Source organism: Cebus imitator, unplaced genomic scaffold, assembly GCF_001604975.1.
Source record: "Cebus imitator isolate Cc_AM_T3 unplaced genomic scaffold, Cebus_imitator-1.0 Scaffold16, whole genome shotgun sequence".
In the NCBI taxonomy this organism is placed as follows: Eukaryota; Metazoa; Chordata; class Mammalia; order Primates; family Cebidae; genus Cebus; species Cebus imitator.
In genome coordinates, this window is record NW_016107331.1 from 2662948 (window position 1) to 2683453 (window position 20506).

General features: G+C 35.1%; 1 protein-coding gene across 5 annotated transcripts in view; it reads left to right on the forward strand.

The window, feature by feature from the left end:
• The window catches only part of ATG10 (autophagy related 10), a 281245-nt gene that overhangs the window by 85843 nt on the left and 174896 nt on the right, over window positions 1-20506 (forward strand). For 3 of the 5 annotated variants that reach the window (XM_037731180.1, XM_017507852.2, XM_037731184.1), the window contains exon 3: window positions 729-836. The exons of the other annotated variants lie outside the window; for them this stretch is intronic. In XM_037731180.1, coding sequence (XP_037587108.1) covers window positions 729-836 — 108 coding nt within the window. The remainder of the gene's footprint in view (window positions 1-728; window positions 837-20506) is intronic. 5 annotated transcript variants of the gene reach the window in all.

A 20506-nucleotide genomic window follows, 5' to 3' on the forward strand; every position in this document is an offset into this window, starting at 1 on the left:
TCCAGCCTGGGCAACAAGAGCGAAACTCCGTCTAAAAAAAAAAAAAAAAAAAAAAAAAAAAAAAAAAAAAAAAAAAAAAAAAAAAAAGAAAAGAAAAAGGATTAGACTTCAGAGGGCAGAACTAAGTAAGTTTAAGTTAAAGTTAAAGGAAGTGAAATACGGGACAAAATTTTCTTGATGTACAATGCACCAAAGGAGGTGGCTACTGTGTAAGGGAGTAGCAAGCACAGGTTCCTGGAGGTACACAGGCAGTTGCTGAGATGCATAATTACCTTTCTGGGACATTTTCATAGAGATCTTGCCTTGAGAAAGAAATTGAAATGGAAGCTCTCTTCCAGCTTCGAGATCTATTGCAGGTCCTAAAATTGTTCTTTATGTGTATGCCATGAAAATCAATATTAATTATGTGACAAGCTATTTCTATAAGCTGAAGTTTTGTTCTGTGATCTTGGTTCTATGGACTAGTCAGGATAAAAAGGGGAAGGTTTAATCTAGGAGGGGGGAAACATCTTTAATAAATAAGAAAGGTAGGAGAATAAAACATGCATTTATTGAGACCTACTATGTGCAGGATGTTGGACTAGTCTTTTTATCCATATAGTCTCATCTCATTTGGTCCATTTAGTTTTTCACTGATCAGTTTGGAACTTATGGGAAGTGGTTCTTAAAATGATGAATTCTTAAAATAATTGGGGTTTTATTATATATTTTTTGGTGATGAAACACAGGACTGTTCTGATGGCTACATGTGCAAAATACACTTTCAAATTAAGAATGAGCCTGTGATGTCACATCCAGAGACATTTACTCATGGACAGACATGTCTTCCCATGGAGGTAAGTAGTTTAATGTATCATGTTCTTCTTTTCAGTCTCTGTAAAGTATACATTTAAACATTTAATTCTTGTTAAGTAAATATTTTAAAAACTTTAAACTACTTCCCATTGGATTCTGGGCCTATTATAGGGGAAGAAGGAGGTATTTTCCTTTGTAATTCTGAAAGCAAGAATTGTGACTCCAGATTGTAGTGAGCCATCATCCTTTTGGTTTCTGTTGGATCTGAATACCACAGATGCCTTCTATTATCTACTGATTTTTTTTTTCCCAAGTAAAATTCCCTGAAGATAATACAGCCCTAGCTTCAGGCTGCATAATACTTGATTGGAGACCTCTTTGACTGCTCTGCCTATAGTCCCTTTTCCCTTGAAAATATGCTGGATCTGGGTCTTATTCCTTAGGGGACTTTAACCTTGAATTGAAAATCTTGCTGAACCAAATTTTATTATGGTACTAATGATTGAATGGTTTTCTGAGATATTTTCAGTTTTATTTTTATTGAAATGCAAATAACCTTATTGTATTTCTTGTGAAAAAATTGTGTATACCCATTTTAAAAATAAATAATAGAGAAATACATAAAAAGGATTTAAAAATGTCCCATATGTCCTTCAATAAGTTACCACTGTTAACATTTTAGTAAGTATCCTTTCACATATTTCTATCGTATACACACACATATGTACTTGTTTTTTGTTGTTGTTGTTGTTTGCAATGAACAGGTATATCATGGACATCTTTCCATGTCAGTAAATGCAGAATTCCATAGTTCTTTTTAATGACTCCATTGCATTCTATCCTGTGGAAGTACCACAATTATATGGTACTCATATTGAAATAAAATACTTGAATTTTGAAAGAGGATTGGTGATGACTGAATTATTTCAGCACAAAAGAAGAAATCACTAGTGCTTTTATTCTGAGCATCCTGGGAAAATGAAAGAGGTGACTCTTTTTTGTCCAGGAAGAACTCTTTCTCAGAACATGTTAAATCAGGACCATTTGGCAATCAGACATCGGTCCCCTTGTCCATATGTGATGCTAGCCTGAAGGTAACTTTCACCTTTATAATTTGGTTTGGAAGTTATTCTTGAGAGTATTGTGCTTGGTAATAAGCTAAGTACCCCCAGATGGATGCTTGAATCTTGATTACTGCTTCGTGGTTCCAATAACCAACATCAAATCTGAAGCCAAGCATATTAGGAAGCTTTTCAATTCATTATATATTAACTTAAAAAATGTTTTAAAAATTAACATAGAAATGATGATTTAAAAAATCCATTACTAGTTTTTGCCTAACAAGTTGGCAGAGATTTGAAAAGCACTAAAAAGTGGTGTTGACAGTGTGAGGGAACTGACACTTTCTGGTTGATGTTTTAACTTCACAAAGTTTAGAGATGTGCACATACTATGAATAATCTATTCCAATTCTAGGAATTTAACTCATAAAATATAATTTTTTTCAACATTTTTCATTTCCAACATTTTCCAATAAATTTGAAACATATGGAAAAGTTGAAAGAATTTTGCCATGAATATCTATATGCTTACCACCTAAAGTCTATCATTAACATTTTGCTGTGCTTGCTTTATTATATGTTGATCCCTCTATCAGTACATCTTATTTTTTTGATGCAATAATTTTAATAAAAATAAATTACACACAAATACTCAAAATACTTGAATACACAAAGATTTACCTGCAAGTATATTCATCTCAACCTTACTTATAATAGGAAAAATGAAAACAATAGAAATATACAATAATAATGGATTGGTTAATTACGGCACATCCCTAGATGGATGCAGTCATTAAAAGTGATATTCTAGGTGACTTTTTAGTTATACAGGTTAAATGTTCATGTTGGCCGGGTGCGGTGGCTCAACGCCTGTAATCCAGCACTTTGAGAGGCCAAGGCAGGTGGATCACCTGAGCTTAGGAATTTAAGACCAACCTAGGCAACATGGTGAAATCCTGTCTCTACTAAAAATACAGAAATTTAGCCAGGTGTGGTGGCATGCACCTGTGGTCCCAGCTACTCAGGAGGCTGAGACAGGAGAACTGTTTGAGCCTGGGTGGTGGAGGTTGCAGTGAGCTGAGATCGTGCCACTGCACTCCAGCCTGGGTGATGGAGTGAGACCTTGTCTTGAAAAAAAGAAAAAAACAAAAAAAAACAAAAAAAAACAAAGTTCATGTTAAGTGAAAAAAATGGTAGATTATATGATATAAACAATAGAATCCAAGTATGATTAACATTCTTCAAACTATCAGTTGACTATTACAATTTTAAATTATGATTCTTTTTAAAATTTATCTTTTCAAAGAGCGAAACCGAAACTCTTTGCTCTCACTCCCTTGAAATCCCTACAGTTACTTTTGCTTGGTCCAGTGATTTCATTTGGAGTCACTATCCATCCTTGTAAGCTTCCATTACTGCCATAGCTCAGGTAGGCATCCCTCTCTCGTTTTTTCTTCTAGATAAGAGCTGAAGATTTTAAAGTTTAGAACAAGACAACCCAGTACCCCATTTTTGTGTGTCTACCAGCTTCGCCCTCCTGCATAGCAGAAATAGTGATTGAAAAATCACATATACATATATAAATATTTAATATTCACATAGGGCCTAGAAATAATTTCCCCCCTTCCAATCAGATCAGATTTTCTTAGAAATTTTTTTTCTTTTTAGTTACATTTATTGTTGTTCTTTCTCTTCAGGAATTTGCCTTAAAAGCGTATGTCCTTTATCACTCCTTCTTAGTACTCCTCAGACTCATGCTTGTTGTTTTAAAAGCCAGATTGGTTCCTTAGACTGTAAATCCCGTGGAAGTAAGCCGACTCAGTGAGTATGTATTATTTGACTAAACCTTCAGTTTTAATTACCCATAGAACTAGGTCACTTAACAAATGAGATACCTCTGTATTTTGATGTAAACTGGATTATCAAAGTGAGTTACTTAGAATTGATTAAATTATATCTATGTATTATACATAATACATAGATACTGCATATATATGTATTATATATACAATATATGTAGTATAGTATATTACAAAAAGCATGGGTATGTGTGTGTATATAGGTGTATATATATGTGTGTGTGTGTATATATGTGTGTGTGTATATATACACATACATATGCTTTTTGTATACATATATACACATATATGTATATACATATATGTATATATACACACATATATATACTGTTTGTATACACATATATACACACACATACATAAATATATATATACACACACATCCCATACTTTTTGTAATATGCCATACTACCTATATTGTATATATAATACATACGTACATACACACACACACACACACACACACACCCCTAAAATAACCCTAGGGATTTCAAGGGAGTGAGAGAAAAAAGTTATGGGTTTCACTCTTTGAAGAGATAAATTTTAAAAAGTATTATAATTTAAAATTGTAATAGTCAATGGATAGTTTGAAGAATATTAATCATACTTGGATTCTATTGTTTATACAACATAATCTACATATATACACATATATATATGTATATGTATATATGTGTGTATACATATATATACATATATGTGGAGACGTGGGTTTTGCTCTGTTGCCCAGGCTTGTCTCAAAGTCCTGGCTTCAAGTGATCCTCACTCCTCAGCTTCCTGTAGTGCTGAGATTACAGTCATGAGCCACTGTGCCCAGCCTGAATTCTAAAAGAGTTTAGTTTCTAGTAGAATAACATTTTTTTTTCCAACAATCAATTTACATAGAAAAATCAACAATGTTTAAAAAGAGATGTTTGCAGGGAGTTTTTAGTAGTTTGTGTTTCTGAGTTGTCACGGGAATTGAATCGGATGATAAACCCTTCATCCTCCAGTCAACTCCAGTGTTTTATTTTTAATTATTTGGCAACTCATAGTAAATTTAGTCTGCCTAATTTACTCAGATTATAACAACAGCACAAGTACAAGAAAGAGTGGTAGATTTGGAGATAGAAATTGTTTTGTAGTTCTCTTAGCCTCTTACTAGTAAGGTAACCTTGAATAAACTTCAGTTTTCTCATTCAAATTGTGGGCCCTTCTTATTCTTGTTTTGGTTGGTTTAAGAAGCATGCAGTGCTATTACTAATACTAATAATGTCACACATACAATTATCTTTTTCTGGTTATCTCATAATTATGCAAGAAGACGTAGGATGTGAATGGAGAAACATGAAGGAACAGGAAGAGAGCAGAGACTGTAACACATCCTTTAAATGTTGGGAATAATGAGTAGCCTCCAAGTTGGAAACTAACCCTTATTTAGCCACCACCACCAGTTATTCCAGAGAGTGGAACGGAGACAATTGAGAGTGACTCTCACTAAAAATCAGTGGTAGACTAATTAGAGCATTTAAAACATTTCATTTGAACTACGTATATAACACCTCACTTTCTAGATCAACATTGGACAGAAATGTATTTTCTTCTCAAGTTCTCTTTTTCTTCAACATATATTTATAACTTTTATTTAGTCAGTAGTATGATTAGAGGTATGATGATTTGAATTATTTTAGTTTTTCATTTAAAAATACGTCAGATGGCTAGGTATAGTGGCTCACACCTGTGGTACCACCGCTTCTTTTGGTCAAAAGAGGAGGATCGCTTGAGTCCAGGAGTTTGAGATCAGCTTGCACAACAAAGTAAGACCCCATCTCTATAAAACTAGAAAAATTAGGTGGGCATGGTGGCATGCACCTGTAATCCTAGCTACTCTGGAGGCTGGGACAGACTTATTGCATAAGTCTGGGTATTTGAGGTTACAATCAGCTATGATCACACTACTGCACTCTATCTAGTATGGGAAACAGAACAGGACTCTGTCTCAAAAAAACAAACAAACAAAACCCCCAAAAAACCCCAAATATCTCAGAATTAATGTTTTATCTTAATAGATAGCACATTTGTGATATCAGTAGAAAATACTGTGACAATTTAAGTGGGATGTAATTAGATAAGGGACAGTCATCTGCTAACATTTTTTTTTTTTTTTGAGACAGAGTCTTCCTCTGTTGTCCAGGCTGGAGTGCAGTGGCACGATCTTGGCTCACTGCAACCTCTGCCTCCTGGATTCAAGTGATTCTCTCTTCTCAGCCTCCTAAGTAACTGGGATTACAGGCGCCCATCATCATGCCCAGCTAATTTTTGTATTTTCGTAGACACGGGGTTTCACCATGTTGGCTAGGCTGGTCTCGAACTCCTGATCTGAGGTGATCTGCCTGCCTTAGCCTCCCAAAGTGCTGGGATTACAGCCATGAGCCACTATGCCTCACCAAACTGCTAACATTTAAAAAACTGTGGCGTAGAGGAGGGTAGAAGGTCAGAGGAGGGAGAGGATCAGGAAAAATAACTAATGGGTACCAGGCTTAATACCTGGGTGATGAAATAATCTGTACAACAAACACCCATGACACAAATTTACCTGTGTAACAAACCTGCACTTGTACCCCTAAACTAAAAAAGGTTTAAAAAAAATTGAGTATTTAAGCAAATTTCATGAAAAAGATTGATTGTGCTCAGGATAGACAGAACTCAAGGGATAATCCTAATTTGTACAAATTATCAAATTTAGTTGTAAGTGAATATACAGACTAGACTGTCATGAAAAATTATTGGTAATTTTGTGATAATTAATAAGTTCCATAATCTTGCAAGCAATCGTATAAAACAACATTATTTTTCATTTCAACCATCACTAATCAAAAGATACTTCAACTCTGCACTGAAGAGTCATAAACTCTTATTTAACTATTGTCCTTAGGATTCCAAAACAGGGTTTAGGTAAAATACATCCTTTCTTGATCATAAATATATAATGATCAAAAGTCTAATGTTTTTTTTTACATTTTTCTTCTAAATTAGTTTTATTTGTAGATAGTTGAACAACCATATGCAAGGAATGTAGATATGTAATGGATATCAAGCTTGAGGGAAGGGTTTTTGTGGAGTTAGCATTATTTGCTTAGCTCCCAATATTTTTATTGAATGAACTATTAGATCAACACTTTTTATCAATGACTTTAACAGATTCTCTTTCAACACACATTTATGACAGCATTAATGCTTTCATGTATTAAAATTTTAATTCCGCTAAAATAATACTTATCATGGCCAATTATTGATTCTCTATTGCATGCCAGTTTACCTTACTAGTGGCTTTATTATCTTATTTAATCTTCACAAAACTCTTATGACAATGGATATTAATATGGCAAATATATGCACAAGATTAGTGAAGGTGGATAAATACACAGTAAATAATAATAACAATATTATAATAAAGACAGCAGTCTAAGTTTATGGAGGACTGTGGGTACTGAGCTAAGTGATTTGCATATATGAATTCATTTCAACTCATGATTTGGATACCATTATTATCTTCACTTTATATATGAGGAAACTGAGACATGACACAAGGATTAAGTTTGCTTAAGGACTTTAGCTAGGAAGTGACTATGTTTGACTCCAGAGCTCATGCTCTTAGCCGTTTTAAGAGTCTGTTACTTTAGTGGGTTGTCAGAATTACCTGGAAGGCTCGTTAAAAACAAGTTGCTGGGTCCCGCCTTCAAGGTTTTTTTGTTTTTGTTTTTTTTTGTTTGTTTGTTTTTTGAGATGCTGTCTGTCTCCGTCACCCAGGCTGGCACTGCAACCTCTGCCTCCCAAGTTCAAGGGATTCTCCTGTCTCAGCCTCCCAAGTAGCTGGGATTATAAATGTGTGCCACCACCAGCTAATTTTTGTATTTTTAGTAGAGATGGGATTTCACCATGTTGGCCAGGCTGGTCTTGAACTCCTGACCTCAGGTGATTCATCTGCATTGGCCTCCCAAAGTGCTGGGAGGCACGAGCCACCGCGCCTGGCCCAGGTTTTGATTAAGTAGGTCTAGAGTGGGTCTCAGAATGACTATACTACTTAATAATAAAATGCTTGGCATAAATGAAATGTTGCGTAGCTGAAGATTAATTAATATGATGTGGGCCAGAGTCAGTATTGCAATAGAAGCAGAGCCTGAAATGGAGATTCTTGTTGAAGTGATTTATGAGGGATGTGTTCTTGGGTGAAAGGTAGTGGAGGAAGCAAGACAGAGCAAGGTGTAAAAGCTAGGAAAAATGGGGTCTCATGTAGAAGCTAACTTTAGTCTGATCCCCTAGGAAGCCCCAGAGCACAAACCATACCACAGAATTAGTCTCACTTTGTGTCGCTGGAGCCAGTATTTTGTACTCTGTGACAGTCATTAGCCTAACAGTCAGTAGCTGAAGTGTAGGTGAACATAGCTTCTCAAGACAGGTAGCTCCAGTTTTACTGAGTACTCTCTAGAGAAGTGTGCTGCTGTGAGTTATCTGACCATTACAACAGCTGGGTTAGGATAGATGAACCAGCCTTAAGGGGGATCTAGGCATGGTAACAATAGCATGACTATCAAAGAGTAGTCTGAAACCCACATAATGGAATCTATGGGAAAATATATGTGTAAGGTCTGCCTTTACATGAAAAGAAGAGGCCTGACTTGACAGCAATTGTTTGAGAAAGAGCTAGTGATTTTAGTTGACCACAGGCTCAAGAAAGTAAAAAAGAATACCATGGATACTAGAAAACTAGGAACTTAAGCTACATTAATCGAAGCATAAGTGAAGCTCAGATATGGTCTGGGAACCCACTGAGACCTCAGAGACCCTTTCAGGAGGTCCACAAGATCAAAACTATTCTTATAATGATATTAAGATGTTGTGTGTATTTTTTTTTATAATATTTTTTTGAGACGGGGTCTCACTGTTGGCCAGGCTGGAGTACAGTGGCAAGATCTCCATTCACTGCAGCTTCAACCCCCCCGGCTCAGGTGCTTCTACCTCTTCAGCCTCCTGAGTAGCTGGAATTATAGGTGCACACCACCATACCCGACTAATTTTTTTAAATTAAGTAAACATGGGTTAAAATATAGCACTTGATTTTTTTTTTTTTAGAAAATTTTATTGTAGGTTGAGGGGTACCACGTACAGGTTTATTACTTAGGTAAACTCATATCATAGGGGTTTGTTGTACTGATGATTTCATCACCCAGGTACTTAGCCTAGAACTCAATAGTTATCTTTTCTGTTCCTCTCCCTTCTCACATCCTTCACCCTCAAGGAGACCCCAGTGTCTGATGTTGCCTTCTTTGTGTTCATGAGTTCTCATCGTTTAGCTCCCACTTATAAGTGAGAAGATGCGTTATTTGGTTTTCTGTTTCTGGGAAGGTTTTCTTTTGCTAAGGATAATGGCCTCCACTGCCATCCATGTTCCCACAAAAAGCCATGATCTTGTTCTTTTTTCTGGCTGCCTAATTTTTGTATTTTTTGTAGAGACAGAGTTTTGCTATATTGCCCAGGCTGGCCTCAAACTCTTGAGCTCTCCCTGTCTCAGCCTCTCAGCCCATTATTTGTATTTTTTACTCTCATTTTCCTCTAGCTTTCCAGAGGCTACCTGACGTGTAATACTGCAACAGATTGAATGCAGAAGCAGATAGAAGAATCCAGCTGTATTCTATTAAAGCAGACATTTAAAAAATTTGCAAAAAATGTAAACAATGTCACTTTTCTTAGTATTTTATTTTGGAAACTGTATTTTTCAGAGAAACATGTTGTTATGTTACCAATTATTAAGTGAATTATTATTTTATATTATTATTTTAATAATTATAATTATCATATTAAACTTTTAATTTCAAATACCATGACTATTAATAGCTCCAACTCTCTTAATTCATCTTATTGGGATTCTCAATGAATTTTAAAAGTGTAAAGGGGTCCTGAGACTAAAAAGTTTGAGAACTACTGAGCTAGATTAATATAATATTGTAGTATTACATGTGAAGAACAACATTGATGACCATTGTGAATAAAAAATTAATATGTAAATAATAGTTTTTAAATGAATAATACATAGGATTTATTCAAGTAGAGAAGCATACCAACAGCAGGGGATGTACCTGAATACATATTATTATGAGGATTAGTAAAGAAGAACTTTAATAAGGATTGTCAAAGTAGAACTGAAGAAGAATGAAGGTTAGTTGCCTTCAGATTTCTAGAAGGCTTTTCTGTGAAAGAAAGAGTGGGCTTATGTTGCTTGTTGAGGATAGGACAGTTTTAGTGTCTGGAAATTATTCTAGACAACTCTCCCTTTGTTTAGAGTTCCCTACAATGAAATTGGTCAACTTACAAAGCTGTGAACTCCCTTGCCTTTAAGGAGATGTTCAGCTGCAGAGTAGATAGCCCTCTCTAGGAACAGTGGTTACAGACTCAAACGCTCAGATGCTTAAAGCAGCCGAGCAAATGATGAATGAGTGATACGGGCCAATTGGAAGTAGTGGGAGCTGTGACAGGTAGAGAGGGCAGGCCTTCTTTCTCCAAAGGGGCAGTAGATACGCAGCTCCAGGTGAATTTTCAAGAAAAGGCAGGGATCTGGATTGCTGTGTGTTGGCTTAATTTAAAAAAAAATCCTGTGCAGAGCACCTAGACTATATCTGTGGGCTGCAGATGATCATCAGGCCACTGATTTATAATCTCTGGCCTCAAATAATTCACAACGATTCCGGCATTGTGTAGAAGGCTGAGCTATGGAACCTCTAAATTCTCTAGAATTTAATGATGAATAGTTCTATTTGTATATGTCGTATTTCCTATTTAAAGATGTCTGAAAGGAATATCTCTGCTAATACTTATTTTTTTTAATTTGACTCTGTATAATGTGGAAAATCAATTTATTTATCTGTTCTATTCTGAACCAGCAGTCCTGACTGTAGAAAAATAGGTAGATTCTGATGGAATTGGAGGTCGTTATGTTAAGTGAAATAGGCCCAGCACAGAAAGACTGAATGTTCTTACTCATATATGGGAGCTGAAAAAGTGAATCTCATGAAAATTGGGTAAATTGGAGATTAATAGGGGCTGGGAAGTGTGGAGGGGGGGATGAAGTGAAGTTGATTAATGGGTATAAATATGTGGTTTGATAGAAGAAATAAGACCTGATGTTAGATAGATAGTAGGGTGACTATAGTTTATAGTAATCCATTGTACATTTCAAAATAGCTAGAAGAGAATAATTCAGATGTTTCTAGCATAAAGACAAATGTTTAAGGTGATATATATCCCAAGTACACTGATTTGATCTTTACAAATTATATGGATATATTAAATTATCACACATACCCCAAAACTATGCATATCTATTATACATCAATAAAATTGAAAAAAGAAACAGTTGGATTCATGATTTTTATGCCTGTAAGATTATTAACAAGAGCATGTACATAATAATAGGATTTAAAAAATCAAAGCAGAATGTAATAGAAAGTGAAGTCATTTGTGAAAATCATAATCTCTGCCTTCTTTGGATTTTCTAAATCAAAAGTTAAAATGATAGTTAAAAGAATGAGATGATACTTAGAAATCTACTAAATATGTTAGGGTGTCTTTTAGTTCTGACTTTGGGAAACAGTAGTTCTTACAGGTTAGTCATATTAAATAAGACATTTATCGAGAGTAGGTAGTATAATTTTTGCATGTGGCATTTCTGAATTTGTGAAATGAAAGTGAGACCGGCAGTTTTTGAACAAGATATTTTCCTTACTAGTGACCAAAAGAAATACATTGTGTCAATTTAAAATCCTCTAAACATAGGACTGGGAGTGATGGCTTATGCCTTTAATTCCAGCACTTTGGGAGGCCAGTAGGGAAGGATCACTTGAGGCTTGGAGTTCAAGACCAGCTTGGCCAACGTGGTGGAACACTGTCTCTAATTAAAAAAATGAAAAAATTAGCCAGCATGCTCCTGTAATCTGAGTTACTTAGGAGGCTGAGGCAGGAGAATTGCTTGAACCCGGGAGGCGGAGACTGCAGCGATCCTAGATCGCACCACTGTACTCCAGCGTGGGTGAGAGAACAAGACACTGTCTCAAAAAAAAAAAAAAAATCCTCTAAATATAAATGAATATTTACAACAGAAGCAAACATAATCAACACTGACTTGGGATATCTTATTTTATGTGACACTTATTTTCATAATGGGTATTGATACTACCATATCACTTTATCAACTTATGATTTTTTTTTGTATTTAATTGAAGACTTTTTTTTGGGAAATTGAGATACCATTTAACAGTAGTGAAAAACGTGATATAACAGTTGATCTACTTTAATGAACATGAGCATATTGTCCTTATTGAAGCCTTATACATGAAATGATAATTTACATGAAATGATAATTTACAAATAGAAATGGGAACACAGGCCCTATACTTCGATTAGACAATTTTTGATGCAAATTAGCCATTATTACCCCTTAAAATTTATGTGGCTATATTATTGCAAAATAACTGCTAAATTTAATTTTTTTTAAGATTCTAAATTAATTTACTGGCTAATGAAGACTAGAGAAACTAGAGTTGAGAGATAAGGTGTAAGTTTTTTTTTTCTTAATCATGTTTAGCACTCATCCACTCAGTAAATGGAAACAGTATCTGTTTAACATAGATACTGATTTTTAATAATGAGTAGTAAAAATTATTAATGAATGCTCAGAAGGGGGGAATATCTGAAAATGTTTCCAATGTAACTAGTGTTCTGGCCAACATTGCTCTGTTTTTTTGTTTTGTTTTGTTTTGTTTTGTTTTGTTTTGGGTCTCTAATGTCTTCATTTATGAAATTTTGAATCATTTTTCATAGAATAGAGATAACCTAGATTTTATCTTTTGATTCACATAATTCAGCTACCTATACACACTTACTTTAATAGGTCAATAATTTTTATATTACTGAAGTTTGTGTTCTGCTTGAAGTTCGATTACTGTAGTTCCTCTTCCTTTTGCAGAGATATCAGAAATGGATACCAAGCATATTTTATTTATTCATTTGCTATCATTACTTTAGAGCCTCAGGTTGCACCTTCAGATTACATTTTTAAAAACTATGAAAATGATAGAGTCATAAAAATAGCGATAATATACTAGTGGAAGAAAAAATTTTTGTCTTAGGGCTTTGTAGTTCACTAACTGTGATTTTCCTTAGACCAGGACAGATAGAATATTATAGAAAGCGAGGCCCTCAACAAAAAACAACCCATCGTAAATTCCCTGAAGCATAAAACTGAGAATCAGTAACAGGAGATGATCTCAATTGCCAAAGAACATATTCAAAGAGTGATGATCTTCTGAGGTAACCAGGCCTTGAAATACACTCATTTGCCCTAAGGATTTTATTAGGTGGCTTCTAGGATGAATTCTATTTTGTATGTCCAAAATAGACTCATATGTCAGAATATTATGTTTTTTTATGATGGAATAAATGGTGAGCCACAGTTCTTAATAAGCATTAACAATTTATCTGTAAAGCAACTGCTATTTTTGGACTGAAGTATAGACATGTTGATAAATCTAAATGATGAATAAGAAGCATGATTACTACCGTATTTGGAAATACAATTATTAAAGCAATGTTAAAATACCAGGAAGTCTGTTATGGTTAATGTGTGTAGATGCAAATGAAGCATGTTTAGTAGTCAGTAATTATTTATTGAACAAATCAATCTAATGCTAACAGATAAATGGATTAAAAAAAAATTGTGAATGCAGCACACCCCAATCTCACTTTTGTATTTTACTTAAGATATTATGAAAGGGTTCAAAGACAAATTAAAATTTAATTCTGTTTAAAGTGTAGGTATATGCTATATAGTGGTGTGGTCTCTGAGAGGGGAGAGTATAGAATATTCTGAAAACCAGTCATGTCAGATTAGGATGTTTAATTACAGTAAAACTGAGGATTATTGTACTAAATATACTATTTATTATATAAATGATGTCTCTTTAACTAGTATATAACAAAAGTGCTTGTTTACTTATTCTTGGAACCCATCAGAAAGCAACATATAGAGATGTGGCACTGAAACTATTTGAACCATCTAATGAAATTTGTGACTTAGGGGATCTTAATGCAATTTAGTGTTCTGTTATGAAGCCAGGAGTCTTAGATAGAAGCAAGGTCATTCTTCACATTCTGCTGAATCTTATTTCTCCTTTAAGCCCCTGGTACCTGAGTAATAGCACTTTGCAAAATTCAGAGTGTGTTAGGTTCAGTGAGAGTCTATATCTTAAATGGCTTCTTAAGGTTACTTCTATCTTTGAAATTCTCTGTGCTATATTTTCTGTGGTAAAGCAAAAAGAAAACCTATTTTTTGAAATAAATCAAGTTGACTAAATGCAGATAGGTAACTAATTCTCTTTTTATTTATTAAGCTAATAGAAAAGCCTTTGTAAAGATATGTGCCATAGCCATTGGATTTAACTCAGCAGTAAGTTATATCAGAAAGTTTTCTTTACATATACTTATAATTGTTAGGTGTTTTTTTAAAAAATCAGAAGTAAAATCATTTCTAGCTGCAGCTGTATACTTAAGAGAATACTGAGCTGATGTTTCTGTACAAAAACCTGACAGGCTTTCATTGTGGAGTACTTATGTCCAATTATAAAGTTCTAACTTAGGAAGCAATTGTTTCAGAGGAGGGCCATTTAGTGCATTATTTTAGTTGCCCTATTTACATATTCCTCCCATTTATTTTAATGAATTTGGGATGCTTTTCATAGCAAAGACTTGGAACCAACCCAAATGCCCGTCAGTGATAGAGTGGATAAAGAAAATGTGGCATGTATACACTGTAGAATACTGTGCAGCCATAAAAAAGGATGAGTTCATGCCTTTTGCAGGGGCATGGATGAAGGTAAAAATCATCATTCTCAGCAAACTAACACAGGAACAGAAAACCAAACATCACATGTTCTCACTCATAAGTGGGAGCGGAACAATGAGAACACACGGAAATAGGGAGGGGAACATCACACACTAGGGCCTGTCAGGGGGTTTGGGAGGTTAGAGGAGGGATGGCATTAGTAGAAATACCTAATGTAGACGACGCATTGATTGGTGCAGCAAACCACCATGGTACCTGTATACCTATGTAACCAGCATGTTCCGCACATGTATCCCAGAACTTAAAATATTAAAAAAAAATTCTTATCTGGAAAAAAAAGACAATAGGTTTTTGGGAGTTTCAAACTTTGTGTGGGTCTTTTTTCATGAAGAATTTCTGAATAAGATATCTTGACTTCATAATGTAATAGAATCTAAAATAAATGAAAGTGAAAGCACTACTTAGAACTCTTTTCTGCCCCTTTGATATTTTTTTTGAAGCCAGTAGAAACTCCATATGTGGAGAGAGATATGCTCCTTAGAACATATTATAATAAGATATGATCTCACAAAAGATTAAGTAGAATCTAAAATTTGAGTTTTTAAAATTATTTTATTAAGTATATTTACAATTATTTTTATTCCTTAAAAAGATTAATTTAAAAATATTTTATGGAATGAAAGGAATACCCATTAGCATAATTTTCTATGCAGGGCTCAAAAACAATCTTCTCATATATCCTAAAGGAATTCATTGTTGAAGGAAGTTGCAATGTAGAATCTCGATGGTAAGCTTCAGATATTAAAATGATTGCTGAATTTTTTTGGTAGCTTGAATGAGATTAACTACTTGTCAGGATTTTTTTTTTTAAACTCTCAGGTGAAAACTAACCATTGCATAGAGTATTATTTTTACATAAAATCATTGCCCAGAACAATGGCTTATATAGCCCCTGATATTTCATTCACTAATACCTGAAATGCTCACTATGAAAGAGCCTTTATTAAAAATGCAGATGAATTATTTTGGGGAAAGGGAACAAAACATTTTCAAACTAGAATAGTGGTTCTGAACCCTGTGACTGGACTCTAAGCATTGACTTGTTTGATCATTTCCATCATAACGGTGACCTTAGCATCTAGCACAGTGCCTGGCACATAAATGCCAGAAACTGGTATCACTTGTCTTTTGATTTTTCTGGATTAGAACTACGTAGAATTTCTCTTCTCCTCAATTCACTGCAAACTTAACTAAAAATCAGCATTATTAGTGTAAACGTGTTGTCATTATCAGTTTATTATCTATTGTGTTAAAGGATACATATTAAATAAAGTGGCCAGGAATATCTTGTTAAAGTTTACTTCTGAATTTATGCAGTTAAGGGCAAATAATAATTTTACCTTAAAGTAAAAGGTAATAACCAAGGATTGCATTGTTAAAGGTTTTCAAAATGAAAAGCTAAGGGGAAAAACTCTTTAAGAGGGAGACATCAAAGTGTTTTAACAATATCGTTTTTGATTGCATAAATGTGATATGGAAACTTCAATAATGCTCTTCCATATGGTGCTTGCAAATTTGCTGTTTTAGATTGTTTGTTCTTAGCAAATTGTAAGTCTTAACGTATTTGTGATAAGCATTGAGAGAAGCTACATGTAGTTCCAGCTAATCTCAAAGGAGCCTTAGGGTAGCGATTACGTGTTTGTCTTAGCTGTGGTTCAGAATGTATATGTATAGGACAGAGCAGGAAGACTGTCAAGTTGGCAATGGCACCTAAAGACTGTCCGGATGGATGCCTGAGAAAATGCCTGTTTTGGTCAGTGAATCAGAGGGTACAACAGGCTGGCAGACTAAATCTCATCTCTATGCTCCAGTTTCTCAACTCTAACTTGTTTTGAAGGAAAAGAAAATTAGTAATCTGGAAGGGACAAGGTATTTTAGATAAGATTGTTAAAATGACTATTGAGTATTCTGAAATAATATTATTAAATGTCCTCTTTCCAATAATTATTTGTGAAGCATTTCACCCTCAGCTTTCCTTTAAGTTTTTTAGATATGAAAAATAAGGGGAAAATATCAATATAACAATTATCTCAAACTCTGAAATTCTTCTCTCTGTTCACAGCCTCCTTATTTTCAACTGTATTTATGCTTCTCTCTGAACATGCTTTGTATATTCTTTTTGTCTCAGGGCCCTCAATGACATCGGTCCTCTTTTATTTATTTTGCCTTCTTACTTAGTCTTGACCTTGGCTACTTCAGCAATGCCCACAACAGGACCTAGGTTCCATGGTCCTTGGCCCTATGCTTTCTGTAATACCTATATTGCCATTTCCCAATCCTCTTCTACAATCCCCTCCATCTTCTTTCTTTCTATCGCTCCCAAGTTTTGTTAATAAGTAACCTATAGTACCTGGACTTTTTTTTTTATCATTTGTTCCAACTTCAGCTCTTTTTCTTTTGACTTCTACCAAAATCGAGCTATGGAAATTGCTTCCTTCTAAGTTACTAGTTACCTTGCAGTCATCACATCTAATGCCTTCACCTTTCCTGACCACATTGTAACATTTGACACCACTGACTAAGCCCCTTCTTCTTGAAATTGTCTTGTTTTTGTCTCTGTGACACTGGTGACAAGGAATATATTTTTTATTCCCCCTTTCTAACAGATTGTTACAACTATGGTTCTATGGCAGTAGTTCCAACAATTCCCCTAAGTCAGTATCCTTGGGGAGGGTTGGAGGTCAACCTATGTAAACCAAGATGAATCCAGAGAGGAGGCATGGGGCTGAAAATGAGAAAGTAAGTCAAGAGGCATGAACATAGCTCATAGGGGCTATTGGGAAATTACTTCCAATAAAACAAAAATGCCCCCCACTTTCCATTTTGACAGCAGGCATCTTGATAAGTCAGACTGACTTAAAAACACATTGTTGGAATCTGGCAACAAGAAACTTGAAGGCTGAGGATGGATTCCATCTCTCCCTCTGTCTACCTTATGAACTTATCAACCAATCCTGGCTTCTGTAATCACTGGGTATTCCTGAGGTGGGATGCCAACTTCCAAAAATGTTTCTCCAAATCATACTCCTTCCATCATGCAGGGAGTTGGAATTAACCTTAGTGCCAGAGGAGTCTAGTACCTTTTCCTCCATGTATCTATCAGCTATCCTTGGGGATGGCTGATAGTAAAGAAAGAAAGTACTTGTGAGTAGAAAGTAATTGTGAGTAGAACATGAAGAGTGTTGAGTTGTGACTTAAATTGGGCTGAAAAGTAGTCAGCTTTTTTAGCAGTTTGTCTGAATCTCCCCTCCAGAGGGATATTAGGTTGGCTATGCTAGGGCATTAGCCAGGTTGCTAGTGAGCTGTTAGCTTCCTGAATCTGGGATTCCTATTCAAATTAGCAGGGAGTGCTCAAAGTCAGAGAGATAGACCAAGTCAGAATCCATTAAGGAAAGCTGAGATTTAAACACCAGGAAGTGTCCAAAGAATTGGAGGGAGTGATGGTGTCAAGTGTTTGAAGTTAGGCAGAGGTGAGACTGCATTGAGGTTAGGTGGGGATAAAGTGAGGAGGATCCTGAGCGATTGCCCTCACTAATTTCAAGAATGCTGGAACTTCTTTGCAGTTGATGGATGGATGGTGTCAATAGGTTTGAGGGGTTAGGCAAAGCTAAGAGGTAGTATGAACATGTCAGTGGAAGAACCAAATGGAATCTATAATTTGCATGCTTTCTTCTGGTCCTGGTCCTTGTCCATGTATTGTTTGTGTTAGTCTCTTGCTTGCTAGAGGTTATCTCTTGAGTCTTCCTGGATGTTATACAGCTGTTGCAGGGATTGGTTGGTAGCTGTGGGTGACAGCTCTGCCCAGTGGTTCTGGGAGGCAGCTGAGTGGAAGCTATATTATCTAGGGTTATATTTCCCCTAATCAGCTGCTTGTTCCTTAAGTGTAAGATCCATAGCTTATTTATCTTTGCAGCACTTTCCCAGGGGATAATTTTGAATAAGTGACATACTGGAAGGTATACTATAAAGAACAATGAAATTTTACTCTGTAGAAAAGCTTTCTGTGAAAATAACCAGTGTGACATTATTGCTCTACAATGGGCAGTTTATGAAATAATGAAGAAAAAATTGAGAATATACTTATATGCATCTGCTCCAAGGTATATTAAAATGAAATTTTAATTGCCATTTATCCCAAAGGACCAAAAGTGTCTTATTGGACACAAGATCTTTTTAAATAAAAGTTGATCCACCTTCCATACTGGAACTTTTACATATAAGATGATTAGTAGTTTAGTGTTCTTTTTAAAAATAATAAACAAATGAATGTTTCAGGAAACCTGTGTTAGACTGAATCAGGTGGAACTGATTTAATGTTATGGATAATTACATAATTAGTGCTGTAAAAAATAAACCATACTATCTACTTGATGGACTAGAGCTGCTGTGAAGGAGGTGTGTAATTATATAATCAGCTTCCTCCTCCTGTGCTGATTCTAGGTAATACTTTTTCTGCCTTGTCTGAGAAGGGGTCCCCTGTCTTGTGTTTCCTGATGTTATTTCAGTGAAGAGAGCTGAGCGTTGAGTAGTTCCTATTTCATGAGCTAGGTCTATGTGAGGGCATCCTCTGAACCCAATGACTTTCAAACTTTTTTCTAAATATAAACCCACAATAAGAAACCCATTTACATAAAGACCCAGAACACTCCATACGTGCATACCCGAAACCAAGGTTCATGAAATGTTTTATTCTTTCTTATATACTCTACTTATTCAATCTATTCTGTTCTATTTAGTTTTTTAAAAATGCTAGTCAAGGCCTAGCAATTGATTTCAGAACTTATTAATGGCTCATGAGTCACATTTGGAAAATACAACCTTTGACCCTTAGTGGTTGCTAACATCAGCAGAAGGGATTTGGAAGGTAACATATGGGTCTGCCAGGGGCTTTGTGTAGCAGGTGGTGTGGCATGGTTGAAAGAACAAGTGCTTTAAAGTTAGGCAAATTTGGTTTTACATCCCTACTTTCCCTCCCTCTGTGTGACTTTGAAAATGTTACTGAACCTCTTAAAGGCACAAATCTCTCATCTGGAAAATGGGATCCCAAATACAGGAGTTGGGAGGTTGGGAATTGGGAGCTGTATGTAAGCATGTATGTGTGTGGATGTGCATATTAAGTATCATGAAATTAAACACTTGGCCAATGCTGTGAAAGTAAAACATGTATGTGGTAGGTGCTTCATTAAGTCTAGTTTCCTCCCCACGTCTTTCTCAACCAGACACCTCAATTGGAGATGGATGTCATTACAATCCCTACCTCACAGGGTGGCTGTGAGGATCAAGTAAGATGATGGGAGCCAAAGTTTACAAATGTTCACTTTTAATAGTGTAACTTTAAGGCAACTTTACTGTTTCAGAATAAATTTTTGTGTTAATAGAATGGTGAATCCTACAAATGATAAATGACAAAACTGGAAGACAAAACTGGTTTTGAAATTCTGTATCACAACTGTTAGTAGCAATTGTTTGGAGATACAGTGGTACTGTGCGTTGATATTGAAATGCTGCTCCCAAAACAGTCGAAGGATGATTTATAAATCAAAATGTATATTTTGATTTATAATAGGAAATATAAACACTATAAATATTTATAGTGTTTCATATTACATTCTATATAGAATTTTTAAAACTTCAAAATTATTCTACATAGGACTTTGCTTCATCAAGACCTGGAAAATGAACATGAAGACAACTAATTACCCTTTTGTATAATATTTATGTCAATTTTTCTTTACCTGATGTAGAATACAGTATAATAATTTAATTGTGAGACATAAAAAATGTAACCCCGATCTCACAGTGTGAAAATTTGGGTTGGTGGGGGAGCTTTCTATTGTGCATTTTTATATTTTTATAAA